At 39.5% G+C, this 27,558-nt stretch overlaps 2 protein-coding genes across 3 annotated transcripts; both read left to right on the plus strand.

Annotated features, from left to right (window-relative positions):
- The first annotated feature begins 6,772 nt into the window (after positions 1-6,772).
- LOC113026573 (G-protein coupled receptor 22-like) lies at positions 6,773-12,757 on the plus strand. Its single transcript, XM_026175503.2, has 3 exons — positions 6,773-7,202; positions 8,315-9,480; positions 10,293-12,757. Exon 3 carries the CDS (start codon positions 10,297-10,299, stop codon positions 11,593-11,595), a length of 1,299 nt encoding a protein of 432 aa, XP_026031288.1. The 5' UTR covers positions 6,773-7,202; positions 8,315-9,480; positions 10,293-10,296; the 3' UTR covers positions 11,596-12,757.
- Positions 12,758-20,161: 7,404 nt separating this feature from the next.
- Positions 20,162-27,430, plus strand: LOC113026574 (B-cell receptor-associated protein 29-like). 2 transcript variants are annotated; one of them, XM_026175505.2, is made up of 8 exons: positions 20,163-25,081; positions 25,490-25,596; positions 25,779-25,879; positions 25,991-26,138; positions 26,246-26,381; positions 26,629-26,725; positions 26,894-26,994; positions 27,080-27,430. In XM_026175505.2, the coding sequence occupies exons 2-8, from the start codon at positions 25,505-25,507 to the stop codon at positions 27,113-27,115; spliced, it is 711 nt and encodes a 236-aa protein (XP_026031290.1). In that variant the 5' UTR covers positions 20,163-25,081; positions 25,490-25,504; the 3' UTR covers positions 27,116-27,430. The 2 variants fall into 2 exon arrangements, with proteins under 2 accessions (XP_080159975.1, XP_026031290.1); XM_080303849.1 differs by having other exon boundaries at positions 20,162-25,596.
- The last annotated feature ends 128 nt before the right edge of the window (positions 27,431-27,558 follow it).

The raw sequence follows: 27,558 nt of genomic DNA on the forward strand, positions 1-27,558 counted from the left end.
ATCCAAATTTCTGTGCTCACTAGCCATCGGAGACCCACCACAGAAGGAAATCCTTGTTTGAAACACACAGACAACAAAGATCATTAGACTCTGAAGGCCACAGCAACACTGGGTATCTTTGCTCGTTAGGAAGGGATGGAAAACATGTATACGAAGTCATCTTTCCGAAGGGATGATCATGATCATCATGTAAACATAACACTGCTCCAAAAATAAAAAAAAAACACTTTGAAAAACACATCACATCTCAATGGGAAAAAGAAATCATAATGAGTATCTATACTGGTGTGGACTGGGTAATGATTTAAGAATGAAAGGATGCCAAACTGTTTGATGGAAATAAAGATTATCATCCTACAGAGGGCTGAATTCAAAGGCAACACTGAAATGTAAAAAATAAAAAAATAAAAAAATGCTTGTATGCATGCCTGACAATACCGGAGCATGCTCCTAATGAGATGACGGATGGTGTCCTGGGGGATCTCCTGCCAGATCTGGGCCAGAGCATTACTGAGCTCCTGGACAGTCTGAGATTCAACTTGTTGGAGTCGGATGAACGCAAACATAATGTCCCAGAGGTGTTTTATTAGATTTAGTGTGAGGGCTGGTCCCTGCTATCAATTCCTTCATCCTCCATGAATTGCCTTGATGGACAGCCACATGAGGCCGGGCATTGTTGAGAATCCAGGACCCACTCCACTGCACTAAGGTTCTAACAATGGGTCCAAGGATGTCATCCTAATACCTAATGGCAGCCAGGGTGCTGTTGTCTAGCCTAAAGAGGTTTGTATCTGATCTTTAAAAGACCTTCTACAGCCCTTTCAGTGGCCTCCAACTATAAAGCTATTCCTGTTTTGGGAGTTGCCTCCTGATTACCCCTCTGGTGCACCTGTTGTTAATTTCATTAACACCAAAGCAGCTGATTAACTAACACCCCCCTCTGCTATTTGACTGACCAGATCAATATCCCATAAGTTAATTGACTTGATGCTATACTCTGATTAAAAAGTGCTCATTTAATTGTTTTGAGCACCGTATGAAAGTACAATGTTTACTGTTACATTCTAAGTGTAAATGTATTATTCACTGAAGGTTAAGGTCAGTATGTTTTATAATCTCTCAGAGATTATGCATTACTTTAAATGTTTGAATCATTTTAGCATATTTTATGAAGTCATGCGTAATATTACCTTCATACTGTAGAAATTTTCCAAGTTACAGTAATTCAATCATATATCATCTCCAGCTGTTATAATCTAAAGTCAAAGTTTTTAATACAGGCTGATTTTTCGAGAATAAACTATTAAGCATCAATATAATGAGAAATTTCATAGCTTAAATATCAACTCTGCATTAATTTTGATTACCATATAAACAGTCAGATAAGTCAAACTTTACTCAACTCAGTCTTCTTGCTTCCTCCACTTCTGTACCATTGATTCATTAATGTTGAATTCTCTTGCAGTTGCTCTGTTCCCATGTTTTTGCAGTATATTAATGACTAACCTTGTATTGTGGATGGATTATCTCAGTTGTTCTCCTGACTGAAGTGTGGTCCGTTTACAGCACCCTGCCATGCGATTGCATTTGTCTCTAACCATTGGGGACCCTTGCGTTAACTTTTACTGAGTGGAAAAAAGTTAGCATTTATCATCCAGCTTTACTGTGTTTATGTTATGCTAACATAGCTGTATCGCTAGCGATCACGTAGCACATCATTATATACCAGCTAGCCCAACTTCGGTAACCCTACAAACGACACTGCTGTTTAGTTTTCTGTCTTTGTTTATGTTGGAAGTGATAGCAGAGCTGTATGTTTTAATTTTTTCAGAAATCTCTCAGTCAGAACATGCTATATCATGCTTAGGTGGAAACTAGCGAGCTAACTTCCTGCTAACTTCTAAATTGAATTTAATAAATTCTGTTTTCATGGATGCCTGGATGTTAAACTTAATTGTTACACCCTCACACTCATTTTATTAAGGATTAAAGAATTTAGACAGTTTTTAACTCTCAGTGATGCTGCAGTGTTTGTTTGACTTTGTGACCTGAAACAGACAGAGTTTTGGACCCAGATTACTCTGCGAGGCTCCTGACTCCGGCAGCCGTAATGCTACAACAATCCATCAAGCGGTGTGGCTTCATAGTTTACCAAAGTCATACTGAAACATTTTTTGACAGATTTTTGAGCACCGTGTACCACATAAAATCGGTTTGAGGTCAGTAAGCACAACCAGAATTCATACATAAGGCGCACCGGATTATATGGCGCTGTCGATTTTTGAGGAAATTAAAGGCTTTTAAGTGCACCTTATAGCCTGAAAAATACGGTATGTTGAGTAAAAGAAAAAATATATAGTTTTTACCCTGGATAATTTACCTGTTTTCTGATAATTCACTGGAGAAAACGCTCAGAAGTACATGTGGAAACTTTCAAAAACTTATATCACTGTGTGGGATAGGTGGCTGGACAAATCAAGTTAGAGCATATGAAAAAAAAAATCTAATACAATATTTTTTTTTTAACATGAACAAATTTGGAGTATTCAAGTCTTGTTTGATAATCTTTCAAATTCCTCTCTGAGGATGGAAACAAGCCCACAGCACAAAGTGACAGAACAAGAACATAACGCTATCAGATTGTGCTCAACTGTTTACAATCTAACACATTTTTGAAAAGAACAAAATACATTGGACCAAATTACAATGCAGAATAAAGTTTAAAACCATTCAGCAGGTCATAACAGATGCCAAACAGATATGTGTTGTGTTTGTGTCATGAACAGAACAGAGTCATACAAAGGCCCTTTTTTGTTATCAGTTTACGAGCTCTCTAATCCTTTCAACTTTAAGTCCATGTATGGTTTCTGCCACTACTGCTTCAAGGCATGCTTATACCTTCCCTCATCCTTCTTAAATAGATAGGTTTTCATCAGGGTTTAGGTCAGGGGGTGATGCCACACCATGAATTTCTTTCTCTTTTTATTTCCATAGCAACCAAGAAATCTTTTTTGTGCAGCATGGGATGGTGTGTTGTCCTGCATGATGATAATACTATTCTGGAAGATATCTTCTTTTCACACCATAGAAGAGATTCTAATGAGATATTTTCATTTCACTGGTCAATATTCCAGCAAGATCATCTGTCCACCACCTCCTTTCTGATGTTGTAGTCTTGTTAGGGCTGAGTGGCAATTCACTGCAAATGTTTCTCTGTCTGGGTTTTGGTTACAAGTACCCAAAATGCTGGTTTGAGTTTCCTGCTGATGCCACTTTGCTGCTCAAGATGAGCTTTTTGCAGCTGTTCTTTTAATACCATAGAAAGTATTTGTCTGTGTTCTCAATTGCTTCCAAATCTTTTGACAGCTTCATGATCTCTCATTTTTAGGACATATGGTTTTCATGACTCCAGCAAGACACTCCACTCTTTCAAGCTTTTTATGTTCACAAAGTCATTTAATCCTCCTCATTATTCCATGAAAGATCGACCTTCGTGAAGCTAACAACTCTCATTTTGCCAGTTTAATTTTTCACTCTAAGTGCTGATTGCACAACACAGTGGTTATTTAGACTAGCTCATCATTCAGCCCTCGTTGATCCTAAGAGTAAAAATAAGAGTTTGGCATTTGATTTCTCTCGAAAGCAATGACTGATTAGCGATGAATAGACAAATGAGGGATTTAAGCCATAGCTGGGAAGAATTTCCTACAACAAGAAAAGCAAATACAGGAGCAGCTTAGGAGACATCATTTTCCTTTCTCCTTTTCCAAATGACCGCACATGTTCGCATGAGGCTAAAGCAGGAGCTCCTCGGACTTTGTTAAAAGGGCAGTTTCCATAGATCAGGTGAGAGCAGTTTCGTTCTGGGACAAATCACAGTGGCACCAAATTGTGTCCTGCACAATGCATGCTGCAAGACAGAGATAAAAGTGAATGCGGTAGGTTTCTCTGGCCCATATTGCTCCCTCCCTGTAATGCATGATTGCCTGCTGATGTTTGGCATGCAAATTGTACACTTGTTATAAGACAGCCCCTGTCTGGCAAATCTGCATCTGCTTCATCTGATGGGCTAAGGCCAGAGAGGGTCCTCTTCACAGACACATCACACATTCTGTGACAAGGAGGATCTTGCATAGGTGAAGATATTCACACATTTGAATATGTACAAAAACATGCATACAGCATATCCGTGGACATCTACAGGCACGCAGAGACTAAATAATAAAACTGCAGTGAATATCAGACAGTAGAGTATATGAGATGGAGCGAAAAAGCTCAATGAAATATTCATGGAAATGAAATACTAACCTTATCCTTTCTATTGATAGCTTTGAGAATGCATTTTTATTTGCAGCTACCTTTTCACAGCTATCACTCTATGGATTTTTTGCGAGAAAACACATGATTCAGTGATAGTGATGGTGAAACTGTTTTCCCCTTGACTTCCAATTTGGTTTACACTGAAGGAGCTGGCATTGGTACAGTGTCAAGCAGTTGATTCCATTAAACCCGCTGCAAAGCTCACCACCTCACTTTCAACTAGAGTTCAGCAATATGTGAAAAACTAATTTCAACCGGTGTCCGTCAGCCCCGCATATATTTTGGTAGAAGTGTGCACTGTAACACTCATAGAGGAAGATACAGAATCATCCACTAGAGTTTATTTTTGTTTCTTGCTAATGGAAGCTAACAGATTGCCATGCATCCTGTAAATGATCAAATGAATGACAAATTCTACTAAACGTGTTTAATCAGCGTGTGAATCTGTTAGAGAAAAAGTAGAAACACATAACTGCCTGAGCTGCAAGCTTATTAGCTCAGAAAAGACTTCCCATATCTCAACTGGTTTGTTACCATACAACGCCAGGTCTATGTGGCACTACCAGTTCTACAGATTACGTATTTCCATCGGTGTACAACTCTTTTTCAGCTCTAGCAGAAGAACAGAATAAAAATGAAAGAGGCACCGCATTACATTGGCAAAAATAATTCTTTACAAATAGTTGGCTATAAAAGTTTACCCAATCTAATGTCATAAAATATTTAAAAAAAAACTGTCATCACAAGTTACCTTTTCACACTTGTGGTTTTCAAACCGAATCGATGAACAACAATGTAAATTTGAAATTGAGCAATCAGAAAATCCTCACTTTTGAAGTGCTCAAGCTAGTGAAATATTGACATAAAAGGAGAAGAAGATGCATGGATGTATACTTGATAGAGTGACTGATTTATTTGAAACTGGGTGCTGTAATTCATAGTCTTATTTAGACCTTTGATACAAAAAACTCTAAATGCCTTGCAAAGTAGGTGGCAGATGATAACGTGCAATTACTACACTTACTGAGCACTTACCAACCCCTCTTTCTCCTTTAGCTCTCAACGCTGGATGCTGGAAATGTTCCTGAGTCCATGTTAAAATTATTGCATTATGTCACTTCTGCCGATGTGTTAGATACACATTCATCCTAAAAATGTCTCAATTCTACAACATCCAAGATTCTGAATCTGGATCTTCAGAGCACATGCCTAATAGGCTACTGTCTCCAATGTTATATTGACAAAACTATATTAACACAACTTTTGGATTGTGATATAGTGTAATAACACGACAGGAGTAGCCATTAGAAGATGGAAAACAGGGGGCTATTAAGACACATATTCAGCAGTGATACCGAGATAAGCATTTACATATTCATTGACTGGTTTTAGGGGCCTAAAGTGAGTGAAGAAAACATTTCCCACACCATCGCACACAACCACAAACATGGACTGCTGATATAAGGCAGGTTGAAACTGCAAATTAAAGCTTTTGCAAACAATCACTTTATTAATTTTAGGTGTATTTTTCATCTTCAGCTGCCCAGTTTTGGTGAGCTTTTGACCACCACAGATTTCTTTTTTCACCATCACTCATTGACTTCAAGGTTGGATATGTTGCGCATTCCCAGATTTTCTTCTCCTGAACGCATTTGTAAAGGTCTAATTTTGAATCTAAGTGTGGGCTAATTGCTCTTTTCAAGTCACTATGCCAGAATGACAGTTGGTATCATCTTCTTTACTGCAGGCTGTCAGGTACCAGGATGCCCTCTGACAATAACTGCACCTGACAAATGAGACTTGAAAAAGAAACAGAGGGTGGTCAACCTCTCACTGATCTGACAAAGTAACTTAATTGAAACTATCAATCAGAGCCCACAATACTCTATCTCCTGTTTCTGAATTCTACCTTTCCTGCATTATCCATTCCCTCCCCACGTAGAATTGACCTCTTCTCTATCAGCTTTGCTGTCTCTCATGCTCACTTGCACATGCAAAATTAGACCTGTGCACAAAAATCAATGCTGAAATATTGGTTCTCTCTTCTGGCTCTCCATCCTCATCATTCCTTCCACGGTCTACAAACGCATTATTTGTTCATTATATTGTGACAGAGCTAATTAATACATCATCCTGGATGCATTACCCCTGTTTTTGCTTCGAAAGTCTGCCCGGTTGCTTTTGAAGCAGGATGTGTGATTAGCGCAGTGACATCTAAAGTCCCTGTGCATAAGTGTAGTAGTTGTTTTTTTTTAATCCCACGCTGTTCACTACAGGCTCACATGGAATGCTACAATCACTGACAGGGAAAGAGGAGAGCATCAGAACAAAAGGAAATACCTCCCCTTGCCAGAGAGGAAAGAGTTAAGCCTATTACAGGAGACCAATCAGGACGGGGAGAGCACTGCAAACCTCCGCAGTAAGAGAGAGAGAGAGAGAGAGAGGGAGGGATCGAGGGAGTGAGGGAGAAAGAGGGGAGCAGAGCAGGAGAGAGATACCAGGAGTGTGATGGTTTGCACTCCTATCCTGACAGAAGGAGCGATCACAACAGAGAGTTGGGTGGCTAAAGGAGTTTTCACAGTGCGCATGGATGGATGAAAGTAAAATGGGTAAAAGAGGGAAAAAAGGGGAATCCCACCAACATCCATGTCAAGACTCATCTTTCTGGACTTCTTCTGTCTGGTACTCAGGAAGGAAAGAACATCTGTCAGTTGTGTGATCCTTGTATGTTCATCACTATTCAGTCCTGGATTCCTGCTGGGAGAAGTGCAAGAGAAAAACATCAGCTTCTGTCAGTCGCACCGAATTGTTGCAGAGGTGGAAGGACAGGGGACAGCGTGGTGAACAGACCAGCTCAGGAGCATCTGTGTTTACTCTGCATGGTGAGCTTTGCTGTGCTGTGATGGGGCACTCTATACTTATTGCTTTGATCTACAGCGCTAAGCCGAGCAGAGAGTATATGGCAGCAAAGATTAATGAAGGACCAAACATCTCTGTTAGAACAATTGTGAAGGATTAGAAATCGCAAATATAATTTCCTGAACAGTTTCAGTCATGATGTGTTTTTGGAGGACTTTAATTGAGAAACATTTGGTTTTGCTTAAACCAATTAGTAGCTAAATAAAACCAATTCTGGTTTTTAATGGGCAATTCAAGGAAGCTAATTGTCTAAAAGGCTTTTTCTTCTTTTTTCAATTTTATCCACTGCAATGTACGTGTATTCCACTGTGGGCACACTTGTGTCTTACTGCTACACACCTACTTACAAACAAGCACATGCCCTATGCTCTGTGATATAAGAAACTAAACATGAAATCTTGGTTGTTCACCTTAAAATTGTGCTGTATGTCTTACGTGCTACAGAGGAACGATCATTTATGATGGCACTCTGGTATACAAGTAAAGGCATATCTCACTTTTGCAACCTTGAAGAGTGACAGATGTGTTCTTCCAGAGAGATTATATGGATCACATATCGGGGCATGCGAGGAGGCATCCATGTCTCTGTAGCAAGTTTCCCAACGGATCGCACTCCACCAAAGCTTTAAGCAAGTCTGTGCCGTTGGTGAGAATGCAACAACAGCAATGTCACCAACACTGTTGCTGCACAAGTAGCATCCTAATAAGCATTTTCCTTTATTGATATGTACATGCATAACACGAATCACAAGATAACGCTGCAGTTAATCTTGAATCTCAAAACAGAACGATGAGATGTAAAATACTCCGTGGCTTTTGTGCATCCCTTTATTAGTGCTACTGTCTCGTTCACCAAGTGCATCAGGTTCTGCACAGGAACACGATAAGACATCAGAGGCTTGCTGCTTTGTTAATGAGAATTTCTTTGTCGCCTCTCTATTGAGGATATGTCTACTTTCACTAATTCGTCCCCCACACTTCCCTTTTCTTCTCCTTCTACTCCCTCTCTGTCCTTATCTTATTCTCGTTATTATCCATTTTCCTGTCCTCTCTCTTTTTCTCTCTGTCTCTTTAGGTCACTGTGAATGAAAGGTGTGGAACTGAAGGACATGTAGATGTTACCGTTTACACATCCGGCCTCCTAAAGACTAATTATTGTCTGGGATCTCTTTACAAATCTAAAAGGCAATTTCTCTCTCTGGTGAACTGACATCCACTACCTCACAATAATGACCTTTGCCTGAATTGCAGATTCAAGCCCCCACCCTACCCCACCCCAGCCCTCCTGAGTACCTTTAAATACTGGTAATCACAAATGACAGTGTTCACATATGTCATTGCGACTGGATACACATACGCTACAGTCATGCCATCTCCGGTGATTTAGGTTTAAGCATGTCGTGGGACAAACTGGAGATCTGTGCTCAGTCAATGGCAGCTGGAGCCAAGAGAACAGAGACTAATGAGAAAGGTAGAGATTGAAGGCCTGTTCCATTAGTACTCCCAGGGGAAGCATGGGCCTGTATGCTGGCCGGACACTCTGACCTCTCCCAAATACATGTGGGACATTACTGTGGTGTGCACCGGAAATATCTGCATGGCAGACAGACAACTGCGCTTCTTGGAGTACCAGACATGGATATGGATGTAACTATTTTCTTATACACAAATATCTGACTGCTATTTTCTCACTGTATACAAAAGAAGCAAAAAGGCTCATGTTATGAGCAGTACATTTTAGCACTGCACTGGAGAAAGAGAGTCTGCGTTTCTTTGTTTTCTTGGTTGGCTGTGACTCTCCTGCCTGGGAATATCATGCGACTATAAACAGGAGGTGGCTCAGACATCTGATCCCTGCTCTGCTCATCTATCAGTTATCTCAGCATTACCAAATCAAACCAGAGATCTGAGAGAAGAAAAAAAAAATCAGCCTAGAAGACATCAGCCTATGTTCCCCAGCATCCACTGGATACAGGTGGCTAATTGCTTAGCTTTCTTGCCAACAAGGTCAGAAAGGAGAAAAGTGACAACTCATTGACATCTTTGGTGAGACAGTTGGGGTTTTTCGGCCTCTCTGGGAGGGACTAGCAGTAAAAGGAAAAGCCTCGCTGGGGGCTCTAGTTGAACGGAAGCACTTTTCTACAAGCGATGTTTGGATGCGATGCTCGTCTCTGTGGATCTAACATGGACTCTATGGCCTGATTACACCGCTCTGGTGTTCAGATAGTGCTGGAGGCAAGGGTAAATATTACAGAAACATTTGTTGTTCTCCATGTCATCTAATAACCATATTCAGATTTGACTGGGGTTGGCTAGATGAGTTTAATAATGCATGCACTAATAAGCTGTTATGATTTATCCTAGAGTAAGATATAATTTTTCTTCTTCCTAACAACAATTTTATGACATTTCCAAATGCCAGCAGCTTTTTTTCTTTGATCCATTGATTAGCCTGAATGGACACTCAGTATTTTAATGTGCATCTCTAATAGCTGGAAGTCTGACAATGTAAACATCCCTGTTTGGCAGAGTCATCTTGTTATAAACTATAATTCATAATTTTGCAGTGGAGAAAATGCTGTGAAAAATGATTAGTTTAGTTACTAAGGAACATATAATGTGTTATAAAGTGTTATTCAGTAGATGCTCAGAACTACACTGTGCCACAAGTAGGTTTTGACAAAACAACAATATACCAAGCAATCTTGAAAATGAAAACATTGGAATTCAGTCTGTGATATGACTCCGGTGTAGACGCAACAGCCTGAAATAGGATCACTGAGACAGTATAGTTACCAAGGAGTCATGCCAATAACGTAGTGAGACAATCTAATCTTCAGGGCATAACAGGAAAGAAAATCATTGCTCTATTTAAGTGTGTGCTCTTGGTATTTCTCATTTAAATGCTGACGCTTCCTTCTTACTGGATAACTTCATCTGATAAGAGTTATCACATAAGTGTTAAATGGAACTTCCCAGAGATGCACAAACAAAAACCCGTCATTTCCTTTTCCACTTCATAAATTTTTTTTTTTTTCACTCCCTACACACAGGATAATGTGCCCTGAAAAAGAAGCCACCATGAGCAACGTCACGGTCACCGACAACACTGAGCCCATCAGCGGCACCATGAGTCCGGCGACCCCCAGCCTATATCCTGTTAGTTTTCAGGTCTCCCTGACAGGCTTCCTCATGCTAGAAATCCTGCTTGGCCTGAGCTCCAACCTCACTGTGCTTGCCCTTTACTGCATGAAGTCAAACCTCATTAGCTCCGTCAGTAACATCGTCACTATGAACCTCCATGTGCTGGATGTACTGGTTTGCGTGTGCTGCATCCCTCTCACCATTGTGGTGGTCCTACTCTCCCTGGAAGGAGACACAGCCCTCGTCTGTTGCTTCCATGAAGCCTGTGTTTCCTTCGCTAGTGTTGCCACTGCTGCTAATGTACTGGCCATCACCCTTGATCGTTACGACATCTCTGTCAAACCAGCCAACAGAGTCCTGACCATGGGTCGTGCCCTGGCCCTGCTGGCCACCATCTGGGTGCTATCCTTTGTTAGCTTCCTTGTACCCTTTATTGAGGTGGGCTTCTTTGCTCAAGGCCACACAGAGCAGAACCAGACACTGGTGGAGAACGTGGTCCCCACTAACCAGTACTACAATGAACTTGGCCTCTATTACCACTTGCTTGCTCAGATTCCTATTTTCTTCTTTACTGCAATTGTCATGCTAATCACCTACTCAAAGATCCTGCAAGCGCTCAACATTCGCATTGGTACGCGTTTCCATGCTTCACAGAAGAAGAAAGCTCGCAGGAAAAAGCGTCTGTCCATGACAACTATGACAACACAGCAAGAGACCACGGACGGCTCGCAGAGCAGTGGCACCCGTAATCCCACGCTGGGTATGCGAACCTCCGTCTCCGTCATTATTGCCTTGCGCAGGGCAGTTAAACGTCACAGGGAAAGACGAGAACGCCAAAAGAGAGTTTTCAGAATGTCCCTCCTCATCGTGTCTACTTTTTTGCTGTGCTGGACGCCCATCACGGTACTAAACACAGTAATCCTCAGCGTGGGCCTCAGTGACCTGATGGTCAAGTTGCGACTAGGCTTCCTGGTCATGGCTTATGGGACAACTATCTTTCACCCACTACTCTATGCCTTCACAAGGCAGAAGTTCCAGAAAGTCTTGAAAAGCAAGATGAAGAAGCGAGTGGTGTCAATAATTGAGGCGGACCCTACCCCCAATAACGCTATTATTCACAACTCTTGGATTGACCCAAAGAGGAACAAAAAGGTGACGTTTGAGGACAAAGACGCCCAACTGAAATGTCTATCTTCAGAGAATGTGGAGTGAAGGAACTTATCATCTTATCAGCAAATACAGTCAAAGCAGCTAAAACTGACATCAGGTCATGACGAAAAAGGGAAAACGTTAATCCAAAGCAGTAATGTAAATGTTATGGGCAGTAGAACATACAACAACATGAGTTAGATTATTTATTACTATTTATTGAGAACAAAACTAGGTTTCATAGATATACTGTCTACTGTACTGTAGATATTGCATGGCTTTTTGTATCAGTCGCAACATAAATAACATTGTGTACATACAAATACATGTACAGAATAGGGTAAACAAAGTATATATATATATATATATATATATATATATATATAGACAGAGAGAGAGAGATAGAGAGAGAGACAAAGACATAGAAATTGTTATGTAAATGTATATTTATAATAAATTTTGTGTTCACTCGTACTCTCCCCTCCCCCGAGTAAAATGTCTGTGACTGTGTAACAGCTGTGAGATTACTCCCATTCATCACTGTGCAACTCGTTCTGACACCAGACCCTGATATCACCAGTGACCACTGACCTTATTGCCGAGAAAGAGCACTCACACTTAAATGAGACAATAAGCGTGAAGCCACACCAAAACACACACAGGTCAAATGTAATGTGGAAACATAGGTATTGGAAGTTGTGGATGTTTTATTGCTTTAGCTAAAAGTGTAAAAAAAACCCTTTGAGATTGCCACTCACAAACACCGCTTTTATAGTCGACAAAGACCAAGATCACATTTCTCAGACGCAACAGAACGCCACAGTTCTCATCATCACGTCTGACATAAAAACAGATGTTATGAAAAATCTGTTTCGCATTAGCAGTCACCTCTTTGAGCCAAATGGAAATTCTACAGTTGCCTTATTTTCATTTGATGAATTGTGTTGTGGCAGAACAGGAGACTGTGACAGTGACGAGCACATGCTGAACACGCTGAATGAATGATCAGCAAGCATTGTGTTTATTTTCGATGGCACAATAATCCACAGATAACGTTTCAATACACAAGTTTCTTAACCGAAGGGAAATTGTTGTATTATCGAATTGTCTGTGCTTAACAACAACAGCCAAACGACAATGCTTTCCAAATAAGCAAATCCGTGACTGTAATAAAGGATCACTGCAAATATCATGAAGGAAAATAAAAGATTTTGTTTACAATACACAACAATGAAGTTCTTCTTCCATGCTTGCGTGTAACTACCAGTAGTGCATGCCTTTGATTGTTTATCAAAGAGAAAGGACGGTAAATGTGTTTGTATTTTTCAGCTGATAGATTATGATGCAGCCAGCTTTGTATTTTTGGCTCAACTTGTCTAGTTGACACATTTGCCCTAAATAACTCAGAATAATTTATTCATTCAGCTGCAGAAGACTTTCTGAAGTAAAAATCTGCAGGAAAAAAAAATACTGTCACCTTAATACATTTGATGTGCACTTTAATACCAAATCTGGATGCAGAGTAACAATATTCATCAGCATGTAAAACCCCCCTCAGCTACTGTGGCAGTCTACTTCATTTCAATCCCAGGGTCAACAATTAGACTCTATCTGTGATGTGGATACACACATCGCATTTCCATGCATACATGAAGGTACACACAAATTCATTTCCATTTGTTCCCATGGTACATTTCTGTAATGAACTTTTTACATGCGTGCCGTTGCTGCATCAGGTATGGTAGAAAACTGAAGAGCCCTTTAAATCCCGAGAGCACAGTTGTGTTGGCTACCAGAGTGATTACACAACCTCGATCAGATGCCTCTCTAGCTGTCGGCGTCTGGTTTGTAGCACAGCAGAAAGGAGTGATATGGGAATATTGATGCAGGCGAGGTTCTTTATGGCTCCCGCTGTTAACAAGCAGTGTGGATGTCATGGTGCCTTGAGGGCACATTTGTGATTGAGAGTGGAGATGGGAACACTGCCAGCAACAGATTAGCTGACAGGGCAAAGAAAGTGACCTACAAGATGGCACATTTAGCCAGAGGATAAACCTAACATGAATATGTATACAAGTCGGAATTTTACAAGACAGACTTCCAAGGTGAGGCATCAGAAATAAGTCTATACATTTATACGGGCATACAACAGTGAGACACAATAACCAACAGGATTATCTTCCTGGAAAACACGTGAATTAGATCTGTGCTCAAATGCCAGGTACTATTCTAAACTTCATCAGTGCTGCTGGAAAAAAAATCTTTTTTATTGATTCCCTCCTAAAATTACCCCGCAAAGACCAATACAATTTATGTTAACTAGACTCTGAGGTCACAATTTGTTTTCGATCCACAAGTGCAGCCACACTGGAGAGAAACAAACAAGCCAAAAAAAGATCTCGTGAACACACCAACATATCCTGATGTGCTGGGTAATGTATCAGTTCCCTTGATGTTACTTCCTGCACACACAGAAATGTGTGAGTACTGGGTACATCATTTAATGGCAATGCTAATACCATTATTTGCATTATTTCTATTATACATACTGACCTTAAAGGGCCTACTTGGTTAGACTTCTGTTGTGTTTTGTAGCTTCTTGTTCCCATTACCAGCTATTTTAAAGTCAGGTCACAAGCCTTGGTCCTTATCAGTTCACAGAGACCGTTGAAAATTTCTCTAAGCAGGAATAACACCTCCACATTTATGCAGAGGACATATGAAAAAGACACTTTTTCTACCACACTAACCAGCTGACATCTTATTTATACATTAGTTTGACTAGTGGCAAAAATCTTCACAAAGTCTACTACAGGTTAGTGTTAATGGCCTGTATTGTTTGCTGTCGCCACAAATGAAAGCTGCTTTGTTGGTCTGGAAGTTTGACTATCTACTTAATATCTAATAATACAAAATTATTATTTTGTCACACTGTAGCCCATTTCATAGAAAAAATGGAAAGGCTAGCAGTGTATTAAACCAAATCAATCTCCACTCTTATTTTGAAAAAATATCGCATTATTAAATGCTCCAAACTATCCCAACTAAGACCTTTTTTATTGATATGATGTTGTTACAAACACCATGACTATAACAGAGGAGAAAATATTCTTCATTGCAAAGGCTCTTCTCCTGTGCAACTGAAAAATGAACTAGAGTAATGTGTAAAATCAAGCCTGGGTCTCTTGTCAATATAGTTGGCATTTTTCAGACTGACCTTTTTGAGCCGCAGTGTCCTCATTCATTTCTGGATTACACATACTGCGCTATAAAATTGTTTTAATGCTTCATTTCCTCTGTGGCAACAAAACACATTGCACAAGCCTTCAGAAAAATGTGTTTTCTAAACTGGGATAGCAAAACACTTTGAGTGCTGACCATAGGTTGAAAATTAAAGATGGATGTAGCCACTCTGGCATCACCTATTGGTTAGTGAAACACCATGTCAAGCCTTAAGCAGGAGGACAGCTGTCATAAGGGGAGGATCAGACTGATAAAAGAGCCACACTGCTCGCTAGTACCATAATGACTTGTCAATCGCAAAAACATATCCTGCTTCATACTTCGCTTTGACTCTAATGAGGGTCATAGGTTACAGAAAATACATAATAACGCTTGAAACTAGAGAACGAAATGAAAACATTCTTCTATTTCCCATTATGTTTTACTTTATTTATTTATTTTTATTAGAGGTCAGCTTCTGCTGTCCAAAAAGTCTCAAGCCACTCCTCATTTCTCCCCATTTTGCTAGCAAAATAGGAAATATGTAGAACCATTTATTGCAACATATACAAGCATACGTTTTAAATATGGCCGCCGGTCCCAAACCATGACAGAGCCTTCACTGTGTTTTACTGATGGCTGTGGACACTCACTGTTATACCTCTTTTCTGACCTCTCCTTGACAGTGACCCTGAAAATGAGACCATTTCTGTTGAGGCAAGCATTAAATTGATAAACTGAAGGGCCAGATGTATTTTTCAGGTCCTGTGCCAGTTCTTTCCTGTATTCTTTCCTATTTCTTAAGGACATGACTCACTGATACTGTTCATCTGCTGTAGTTTTGTTTAGGTTTGCTACTTTGTTTTTTTCCTTCACTTGACCAATTTCCTCACATATTTTAAGCATACACTGCACCCCATGCCAAGATATGCCAAGTTTCAGATAATAGTTCTTTTGGAATTCCCTTTGTTGGTGCAAACATCCTATTTTATATCTGTCAAAATGTTATTTCTGGTCATTTTTTTCAGATTAAGCTAAAGTAATGGGAACAAATTATGTTTTTTTTAACAGGCTGCTACTAAAAAGTGCCTAAAGTTACAATTTAAAATTATATTTTGGTTCTTTGCTAAATTGTCTGTTGTGTTTTTGGACACAGTGGTTCGTTACTTGAGTTAAGGATTTCTTTTTTAGGTCAGTGTTAAGTGGCTTAACAAACAAAAATAATATTTGCTTTAAAAATGGTCAGGTACAAGGACAGGACTGAAAAATAATGAAAAAAAAACAGGCAATGTCCAAAGAAAAACCTGATCTGCAGAAAGCCTAGAGAACTATTGCTCAGGACCACTTCTTAACATGACAGAAAGAAAGTCTGGAGCCTTGAGAGCAAAATATAAAGAAATTAGGGGTGATTCAAGACTTTTGCACAGTACTATACATCCATATTTTATATGCAGTTGCTCACCAGCAGCATTTAAACTACAGATACATCTTAATCCCTTCACACTTGCAGTAAAACACCACATTACACCGATACGCTCTCTACTCAAACAATGCTTTCAACATAGTTGTCATAGACCATGAATATATCACACATTCCACTGTTTCAAAACCAATTTTAAAAGATTGTTTTTGTCTTATTTATGTTTAAAGTAGTTAAATATTATTGTGAGGTCCTTTCTTACCTAACACAAAATCAAAACGGCAACATTAAAACGATGAATATCTTTCTTTGGACATTGCTTACTAACAGGGCTGTGAATTTCTTTTCCCTTTAACTGTTTTGTTGTTTACGTGCACTAGTTTGTAGTGTTTATCTCTGTAATTGTTGCAAAAATGAAATTTCATTTGGTTTTAACGTATTGCAGGCATTTGTTAGTGGAAACGAGTTCAGTCTTAATAAAGACAACTATTGTGGAACATATTTTGTCTTGGGCTCATCTATAACAATCAAATCTTTTTGAATATTTTTCCCAGACCATATGTTTCTAAGATATACTGAAAATGTGCGGAGCCTTTAGTTACATCCTAAAAAAATCTTTTAAAATCTGATCAACATCTTTTGTCCATCGAAGAAACCAAACATAAAACAAGCAAAGAAAAAACAAACAGTCTCAGTCATTCTCCATTTAGCTTGGGACTGATAAGCTTCCCAAAAAGTTTGATTCTGTTCATCTGGACGTAACGTTTTCATCGGGAGAAACATTTCATCACTCATCCAAGTGACTTCTTCAGTCTCAGCTGACTGCAGGTTTCCCCAATCGTATAAACAGTACATATTTGCACAATAACTGAAACCAGCCCATTGAATGAGCAATGGACTGTGAGGTCAGTTCCTTGATCATTAATAAGGAAATTGTCACGATCATTGATCAAAGACCACTGATCAGTGGCCATGAGTGCCATTCACAGAGAGTTGGGGAATGGCTACAATGCTGTGATTGCATTAATGCATTGATGAGTGACGAAACATTTCTCCCATTGGAAATGCTACACAGGCTCGATATTTAAGCATTTCCGTACTTTCTTATTTAGCAGCACAGTTAATACCAAAGGGTCAGTGATGCTTCACTGAGAGCCTTATAATAATCACTTGACCCCAGGGAGTCCTTGTCTTTTTCCTCTGTCCTTCTCGTCTGCGGTCCACATCCAGGCTGCAGCTTGCATCACATGCATTATGTCCTTCCATCCCTTGTTCAATGGCCGCCTCTCTCCAACAGCCATCCCCAATTCAGATGGCATCTCTTCGGGGCTCCTCTCTATCTAGCAGCAGACACAGAATAAAAGCCTGGGAAATCACATTACTCTGTCCGTATGGAGCCTCTATTGCATTAGGTCAGCGAACACTCAACTGTAATTCTGCTACTGTAGAGAAGAAGAAAGTGTATTGAGCACACCAGCCAGCACACTTTGACAAATCGTTGCTTGTGGTCATTTTCCAAATGTTACTCTCACCAAGCCACATTTAGTGAGATGGAAGGACACTTTATAGAGTTGAAAGATATATGACTCTGATAAAAACCTATAATCTCTGTACAAGAAAATCTATGGCTGAGATATTAAAGAAAAGAAGAAGCAGGAATTAAAGGCAGACAGATACAATGGAACATAACCTCCACCTGACATGACCCTAATGGCATCATTGATACAGAAAAAACATGAAACACTGCCTGCCTTTTAAACAGTGCTGTGCAGATCAGTATTCCCTTGTTGTTATCAGCAGAAAGCAGACACTTAATGAGACAAGTGCTCATCTCTAAAATCCACTGTATGTCAGAGAACAAAGAAATCCAGAGGGGTAAACATGGATAAGCAACTTGGATACATGCTAAGTAAGAAACTACAGAAACTCTTATTTATCAAGCATAGTTATTAAGACTCATGGATTTGCCATTATGTTGTGAAATCTTTCTCATCCTTCAGTCTGAATAGACAAAAAAGGCGGACTTGAACATTCTTATCATTCTGAACCAAACTTGTGAAGGACAAAAAGAAGTCACAAGTTTTGCGCTGACATGGCTACATGCCCGGTCTGTGTGTGTCTAACTGCACCTGCCAGTCAGAAACCAATTGCATGTGCACATGTGTGTCCACTATTCACTATTCAGCATTGTGTGCACCCTAAATTCATGAGTGTATATGCCAGCATGTGCTGCTATGCCCATATAATGTGTGCACAAAGCCACATATCAGTCCAAATGTTTATCAGGCAATGACAGAGTGTCAACCACTGTGTGTGAGAAGGTAGACAGCAGAGAGAAAATTGCTGCCCTCCAGTTCTCCTCACAGTGATGACTGCTGTCTGGTGATTATACACCAGTCTCCTCCCCCCTCGTGGAATGATATCAATGGGACCACCATAACAAAGCTCACTAACAGAGCCCAGCATCTTAAATTTGGCACGATGCGGTTTGCATTCGGTGCAGACATGATTGGCAACTGAATTTTAAATTTACATTCTGCTGGATTTCAAGTGTCCCGGTGTCGCAACAGAGTTGCAAAATTTCAGTGGTTGTGGGATATTACACACAGGTGTAGTGTTTGTCGAGCTGGGAATACCTAATATCTTTCTTTGCCTAAATAAAGTGCTTTCTTACACTTTTAGTCCATATTTATCACAAAAATGTGTATTGTGTGTATTGTTAACATAACTAAAATGGTCTCTGTTTCTGAAACAAATATGCACCAAGCAGTATCATAGGTAGGCGAATGATTGGTTGACAGTTTTTAATCATGCATCTTGCCAGATGGAGAGGCAGAAGAGCCCAACAGAGTGGATTTTTTGGGCTGTCTTCAAGTTATAAATGACTACATCCATATGGTCTGTCTGATATCATCACGTTTGTGTTGTTACACATAATACTGTTTGTCCAGGATCAACATTGCATCTGGCCAATTACATTGTCATAGCTTTGCAACTTGGGGGAAAAAAAACTGCAGATGAAATTCAAAAAAGGGGCATTTGCGGTTGGGGGGGTTAGGATGTGATTGTGTTTAGGGTTAAGGTTACAGGGCTATAGTCAGGGTTAGGTTTACGGTTATGGGGTTAGTGTTGTGGTTTACTGTGTCGTGTGACGTGTTTTGCAAATCTATGACATCACTACAATGTGATTGGTCACTCACAATGTTGAACCTAAACCAAACTGTTTTATTGATCAGCAGCAGCACCAACACGACGATATCGGATCATGCACATGCGTATACCCCTCAACATTTGTATATATATACAATATGTTATGTCACTGTTTCCAGCGTTGTATTTCAAAAGCTAGTTATCAGCTACAGTCTGCTATTCACAGTTCAGCAGACAGCACTGAACTTTATTGTTTCACAAACTACGCTGCAATACAATCTATATATTAAATCAATCATGGTACATCAGTAGAAACAACATAGATTGATAATTCTCTGTTACTACTTCTGCGATTTAAAAAAAGGTTTTGTTTTCAGAACTTATGTCATTTTTTAACGTTTTCAGTTAGCAAAATAAAGACGATGTACAAAACCTTTCCATCCTCAAATTATAGTGTTCTCCATCCTTGCAGAGCTATAATTTCTTGCTTATTAACTATAACTAGCATTTGTTTACAAACCCAAAATGTTTTGGATTTGATCTTTAGGAACGTTACATTAAATCTATCAAATCACACCTTTTGAGTTTGGGTCAATATGTGAAGGGAAAAAAAATGTTACAAAAAATAACACAAGATGCATGCTCTGTGAAATTGTCTGTTTTGTTTTTGTTAAATTATGCATCACCTTATTTTTCATTTCCAGATCAGGCTTGAAATTGTGTGCATGCATGGTTGAATTATCCTATGTGTCACTAATGCTCATTTTCTCTCTACATTGTTGTGTGGATAAAGGCATGTATGGTTTTTTTGTGTATTTTTACATCATTTCAATCAGGTTGCACAAACATTTATATTTAACTATAAATATAAAGATTGTAGCTTTGAACCAAGGCAGAGACAGTGACCTGAGTCCTTAGCTTAGTGGAGTCTTTCACATTCAGTGCTCATAATAGTTCAGATTGTGACTTTGGCACTTGCATAGGTGTATGCAAATGAGACCACAGTTCCGTGTCTTTAAAATACCTAAGTCTAAAGCAAACACAACAGAAGGCAAGTAAAAGCTCTGGGAGTCCCCCAAAATAGTTGGTTGATGAGTTTGGATAACTCGAGGCTTTTGACTGCAGTGAGATTTCTACACCTGCAAATGTAGGCTAAATGTTGATGTTGCAATTAAGTTGATTTAATCAGTTGTGATTTGTTATTGATGACAATAGGCTAGCTAAGAAATTACTATGGTTGTAATGTACTGAAAACCCGTGTGCTTACTACACCTGAGAACAGAAAGATGAACATCACACTAACTGTGGCTGTTAGTCTAGAAAGCAGTGTACCGGGGAAAAATAAAAATCTTTGTAGTTCCCAAAGCAAAAGCTCTCAGGAGCTGTGCGAAATGTGCCTCAGAATTGTTTTTCAGCAAAGGTAAGGAAATGCTGACTTTGGCTTGGGATGACAGGAAATTGAGGCAGGAAAGTACACTTTTAAGGAAATCTAAAGCCCAAATGACACGTCCTTGTGTAAGGACAAAGAGCTGGGGGAGACAATACCCTGGATTTTGTGAGGCTGGCGTGGCTCTTCAATATTGCATCAATGACTCTCAACATGTCCCATTTAACAAAGAAATCTCAGAGAGAGCTGAAATCATCAGCTTGATAACAACTGTAACCAACCACAGAACAATTTTGCCAAGAAGTCACCAAAGTCAGTGAACGGCAGTGAATACAAACACATTTGTGACCTTCCATAACCATTTACAATATGGGTAAGTCTACCTGCAACTGAAAGTAAAACTATGGACATATTTGTCTCTTTATTACAGCTTAATAACAATTCTGTTTTTCAAATATATCAGTTTGGAAATTTATGAGGGCCTCATATGTCAGGCAGCCTTCCCTGACATTCACTGACGCATGCTGTGCATAGCCGGGGACTGGAAGCTTAGCAAGTTAGCTGTTTGTAGTTAGCTTTGATTTGAAATGTCAGAGAAACAAGATATATTGCATATGTTTGTCACATGAAAATGTCAGAAAGAAGGTAAAAGGTGCATATTTTGATGCTATTCATAAACTCTGCAATTCAATTCAATTTTATTAATATATACTGCTGATTCACAAAAACAGTTGCCTCTAGGAGATTTATCTTGCAAGGTAAATACTTGATCCAGCCCTCAATGTAAGCTATATGAAAATGTTGTATACCTCATCTTCAAGATAGAGAGTGTCTGTCTCCTAAATCTAAGCTGGGAGCCGGTTCCACAGGAAAGAGCCTCAATAAGTGAAGGCTCTGCCTCCCATTCTACCTTTGAAAACTCTAGGAACCACAAGTAAGGCCGCCACAACTAAAGTGCTCGGTTAAGAAAATAAGATAGTATGAGGTCTTTCAAATATGACCGTCTAATTATTCAAGCTTTTGTGTGTGAGGAAAATCATTTTAAATTGAAGTCTGAATTTATCAAGGAGCCAGTAAACACAAGCTAATATGGGAGAAATATGGTCTCTTTCTTGCTGCAGCATGCTGTATCAACTGAAGCCTTTTCTTCTACTACTTTTAGAGCAGTCTGATAATAATGAAGTAAAAGTAGTTCAGCCTAGAAATAATAAATGCATGAACTAGTTTTTCAGCATCACGTTTAATGTGACAGGAAGTTTCTAATTTTAGAGATATTTCACAAATGAATCAAGGCAGTCCTACTGATTTGTTTAATGTGCATTTCTTGATCAAGAAATGGCTCCAGGATTCCTTGCAGTCGTACTGGAGGCTAAGGTACTGCTCTATAAAATAAAAGTTAAGTGTCATGTTTCTTAGATTTTTAGGATCGGGACAATAACCTCAGTTTTGTCTTAATTTAGCATTACAGGTCATCTAGGCCTTTATAGCTTAAAGACATGCTTACAGTTTAAGTAATAGATTTGTATCATCTTGCTTCTTAGATAGATAAAGCTGGGTGTCATCAATATAGCAATGAAAATGCATACAGAATTTATCTAATAATTTTGCCTATTGGAAGCTGTGTAATGTAAATAGAACTGGTCCCCACACAGTACCCTGTGGAACTCCATGATTAATATATAAGGGAAGGACCATTTACATCTATCAGATATATATATTACAAATCACAGTGTGAAGTTCCTTTAATACTGTTACGAAATCAGTTACACCCCGGTTCTTTTATTCGTCGAAACTTCCAGAGATGGCACCGGAACTCAGTAGTTATTTCACAAAACCTTTATTCATCTTTATTCATCTTCATTTAAGCATGCACTTCTAGAAGGGAAGGCGAGGCCGGTGTGACTCTCTGCAAAATCTTCACCCCTTTGTTAGTTACAGCCAGCTTTATAGAGGCGACCCCATCATAACCCCCCCCCCCCCCCCCCACGGTGTGCTGCAAACTCTGTGTCTGTGTCTATGTGCACAAGCAGGTGAGGGCCTACATGTGCGCGTTCCCGCGTGTCTATGTGAGTGCTTGTGAGTGACTGTGTACGCATACCTGTGTGTATGTGTGTGCACGTGAGTGAGTGTGCGTGACAGTTAAAACACTGTGGATGTAGGCGACTCCCTAGGGGTCATAAAAACCCATCTCCCTTCCAGACCACAGTTTTCCAGTTACAAATGTTGAGACCTTTCACAGTTCAACTGGGGGAGGGGTCTCCTACAATCTACTCCTAAGTTCATGACACAGTCAGGCCTTTATTACATTGAGGGCAGTGTCAGTGTCTCTACAATAATTCTACATTCTATGTTAACACATTTCTAAACTCTAAATCAGCTAAACATTCCTACAATACCAACTATGTTTTCTAATATCTGTAGTAAAAAAATTGTGGTCATTGGTGTTGAATGTTGCACTGAGGTCTAACAGGCTCAGAGATGAGTCCACTGTCAGATACTGTAAGAAGATTTATCAGTACCCATCACTAATGCTGTTTCTGTACATTGTTGCAGTAAATCCTGACTGAAGCTCTTCAAATAAACCAGTTCTTGGCAAATAATAAGCTAACTCTGTGAAGACTACTAAAAGAATATAATAACTAACTGTCTATTAACTAAGACAGATGGATCAGTTAAGGGCTTTTTAAGTAATGGTTTAGCTACTGCCACCTTAAAAGCCTGTGGTACGTAGCCTGTTAATAAAGACTGCTTAATCATATTTCTAGCAAGAGAAATGTGAAGCATTGACATTCATCTGTAAGTAAATGCTGAAGTGGGACCATTTGAGTGAATAAACCACTTGAGTCCAAACTGTCAATTTACAAATGAGTTTTTTCCCCCTTTTACTCGCAGCTTATGTATTTGTAATCTGTACAATCGTGTTACAAATCACCCTACTTATTTGTACCTCGAGGTGGATTGTGCACACTGAAATGCTCTTTTCCCGAGTGGTTATCTGAACCAATACCACCTTTCTGTCAGCTAAAACCGGTCTGGTTGTTCTCGGCTGACCTCGCTCTTGAACGAAGCATTTTCATCCACTGAACTGCCATTCACTCCCATTTTTCTTTTCAAGTATTTTCTATTTCTATTGTGAGTTCCTGAAATATTTAAACCTGCCCAACCTGCAGAATCATGTCTGTAATTGCTTGTTTTTGTTTCCATCGTGTTTTTGTTTCTTTTTGTCCACATGGATGGTTTGCTCCTGATCTGTAGTTGAACAACTTTATGCTCTGCACTGCTGCCGCATTATTGACTGATGGGATAACTATATGAATAAGTAGGTGTACAGGTGTTTCTAATAAAATGTTTGGTGTGTGTACATAATTTCATGTTTATGGATGCCTCCCTGTAGATGTATTATGAGTACAAACAGTGGGTGTAGCCTCTAACATGATGTGGAGAGGAGCGCAATCAAAGCACATTCAGTTCTGCCATACTCATTTACCCGCTCTCCAAAAGCTATCACAGGGTGCAGCTGTAAAGATTTTGCTCCTCAGCCCTCCTGAGAAATGCAGTCAAAAAGGATAGCAGCCCAGTCTCTTTCACAGAGGAAGCCCATGTGAATACACTTTGCAAGCTGAGTACATTTGAGAGGAAGAAATGTCCAAAAAAAAACCCTCATCTGAAGCCTTTTTAAAGGTTACACAATAAGAGCAATTCTATCAACTAAGAAATCAATTTGCTTTTGTAATGAGCTCGTATTTCCTTATTTTACTGACACTTACATTATGTTGGTTTGTAAATAGAACCGTTTATCCACACTTTTCAATGTGCTTATATTTGATTATCACATGAGGAATTGTGTTGGAGTGAGTTTAATGCAGTATTTGCAAAAGATATCCAAGTCGTCCTCCTCCAGGCGCCTCTGCAACAGCTAACTTTAATCAACATCGCCCCCTTCTGGACGGCCTTCTAGTCTTCAATGAAAAGAAAAATCATTTAGAAAAGCCAACATATTTATACCCGAAGTGCAAATATGAATTCCGTTTATTTTCATTATAATATCTGGGAAAAACATCAGTTATATTTGCTTTAATGATTTGCTATAATCATATAATGATCACTGGGTAGTTCTTTTGTACAGGAACATTATGAAGGCAAACAAAAACAACTTCTTGAAATCATTCTGTCACTAAAAACTAATCTTTTGATCACTTTAAGGGTTTTGATGCAATCCAAAGGGGACTCCCTAATGAGGCCATCCGGCAGAGTTTTATTTAGGGCTGTGGGTGCTCTGAGGCTCCCCAGCAGCTGTCGTGAATGTGTGCGCGCATGTGTGCTCGTCTGGACTTTCCAGTAGCCTACTTTGCACCATACAACTTTGTCCGGTAAGCCAACAACTTTATATTTTTGCTTTGCATAGATTTATATTTCGCTGTAGGCTCCAGCTCAGCATTCAGAACAGCCGGTGATGAATGACTTGGTATAAATGTTGATATAAATGTCCCATATAGAGAAAACAGCCGAATAGCTGCTACTGTTGGCCTGCTTTGTAGGCCTGTAGACACATTTATATGCATGCTCAGAAACTCGTGCGTGGTGCCTGGTTTCCTAGACGAAATTTAGATCAAAATAGAGGAATACTTGGCCACTTTCACACCCACTTCCGCTTGTTTAATAGAGTAATTTAATCTAAAAGCTAGTATCTATCAGACAAATGCTCTCGTCAATGGAGGCAAAACAGATTTCCACAAGTATAAAACACTACCCATAGATCAATGTGCTTATCTCTGCAGAGAATCACAGTGGCAATGACTCTCCAGTGGACGGTGGTGGCTTTCTTCCTGTATGCAGAGATCACAGTCAACCTTATTTTGTGTGTGCCTTTAATATCAGCACAGCGGTAAGGCAATTTTAAAAGCATATCATAAGTCATCAAAAGCTTATTTAGATACTTGCTTTAAGGAGCACAATTTCTGAAATAATTAAAAAGATATATCATCCCAAACGGGCAGTTCACACAAATAGCCAGTAGAGTGCATTCAAATCCTTCCCCAGCAGACCGTCTATACCTTTACATTGCAGGTGGCGTTTGATTTTCAGGTGGCGAATATGGAGCTGGTTATCTCCTTACTGGAATAAATGCTTTTTTACAATAATAATGGTCCTTATTGTTCTTTTCCTGGGTAAGCGAGCTTTTTTGAGTCAGACATAATCTCCTTTGTGTGACAGATATTAAAAAATAATAGCAAGTATATTCAAATCCCACTTGGTCGTGTTTCTGTCCACCCTTCCAGACGCTTTACGCGAGGTGCAGAAGTATTCCGGTCCTGAGCCCATGCAAGATGCTAAAGTGAACCCAAATGTGTACGACCACGTCCACATGAAGCTTTTCAGAGCCCAGAGGAACCTCTACATATCTGGCTTCTCTCTCTTTCTCTGGCTGTTAGTGGAATTTTGTCACTTACTTTGCTCCATCTGCACACCCTTCACACGTGTTGAAGTACTGTCTTATTTTGTTGTGTTTTTTCTGTCTTGTGACTTCAACACAGTATGATGCGTCGGGTTGCCACTTTGCTAAACCAGGTTGCTGTCACCATGGAGGACAGCGCAGGTCTTCAGTCACAAATAGACAATGCTGTGAGAGCAGCTAAGCAGCAGCAGGAGGACAAACTGACCCTCAAGCAAGTGAGAAACAGAGTTAATTTTTTTTTTTTTAATTCTTTTTCTTTTTTTTGTCAAGTAACATAATAAAAATTACTTTGCTTTTTTTTGTTTGTTTGTTTCTGGGTCATGCCCACGCATTAGCATACTGTAGGCACACACCATGCTGTGATTTCATTTTCCTATGCTTTCTACTTAACATGTGCTCTGTCATCTGCTGTTTAAATAATCAGCTTAAGCTCAGTAACTAAGGAGAATCCTTTGTGCTTAGTCTTTCCTGGAAAAGGAAAAATCCATGTCAGCAGCAAAGCAGCAGCTGAAGCTGGAGGTGGAAAAGCTGGCGGGTCAGCTGAAGACTGCCGAGGAGGGTGAGCGACCTAATTTAAATACGTTAATGGAAAGCTGCACCTACGTTTGCAGAGCATGTAGACAAAGAGGTCTCTTGGTCATATGGTTGTACAATAGATACATTTTGAAAAGCATTTATGATATGTAGTCCAAATTTGTAATCATTAAGTGCGTGTATGTGTGTGTAGCTGTTCGTAAGTCTGATGCTGATATTGAGGCAATGAGGAGACAAGCCAAAGGTCTGGCTCAGGAGTATGACAGACTGCTCAGAGAACACCATCAGCTCCAGGTAATACATGACAAACACACATCACAGAATATCTCCTGTATATTCACACTGCTAATCCCACATTGATCCTGTTTTTAATTGACAGAATCTTCAGAGCGCTGAAGACAAAAAGGATTGGTGAACATTAAAACACAGTATCAGCTCTTACTTCCTTCCATGGACATTTTTTTCCTTATACCTCTCGATTGTGTGCTGTATCTAGTTTGCTACCCGACCTGTTTTTATTGTCTTTGAATCTTCATTGTTGTTTAAAGTTTGAACTGAGTGCAATAGACAAATCTTGCTATTAACTTACAGTAACTCTTCATTATGAATATGCATTGTTTCTTTTTTTACTGACTGCTAAGCTGTGTTATAAACACAAAGTGTTAGTGTTACTGTAATGACTTTTATATTGTACATCAATGGGATGCACACTATAAACTATACACTGTAATGGGATGTGCTGTCATGAACTTGAACATTTCACATGTGAATGGAGAGCTGTGTAATTTGAGATGTTGCTCTTAGATTTTTCCTATTTCTGTGAACAATAGAAGGTGTCACTTTGAGGTTAATTTGTGG

Source organism: Astatotilapia calliptera, chromosome 7 (genome assembly GCF_964374335.1).
Source record: "Astatotilapia calliptera chromosome 7, fAstCal68.1, whole genome shotgun sequence".
NCBI lineage: Eukaryota > Metazoa > Chordata > Actinopteri > Cichliformes > Cichlidae > Astatotilapia > Astatotilapia calliptera.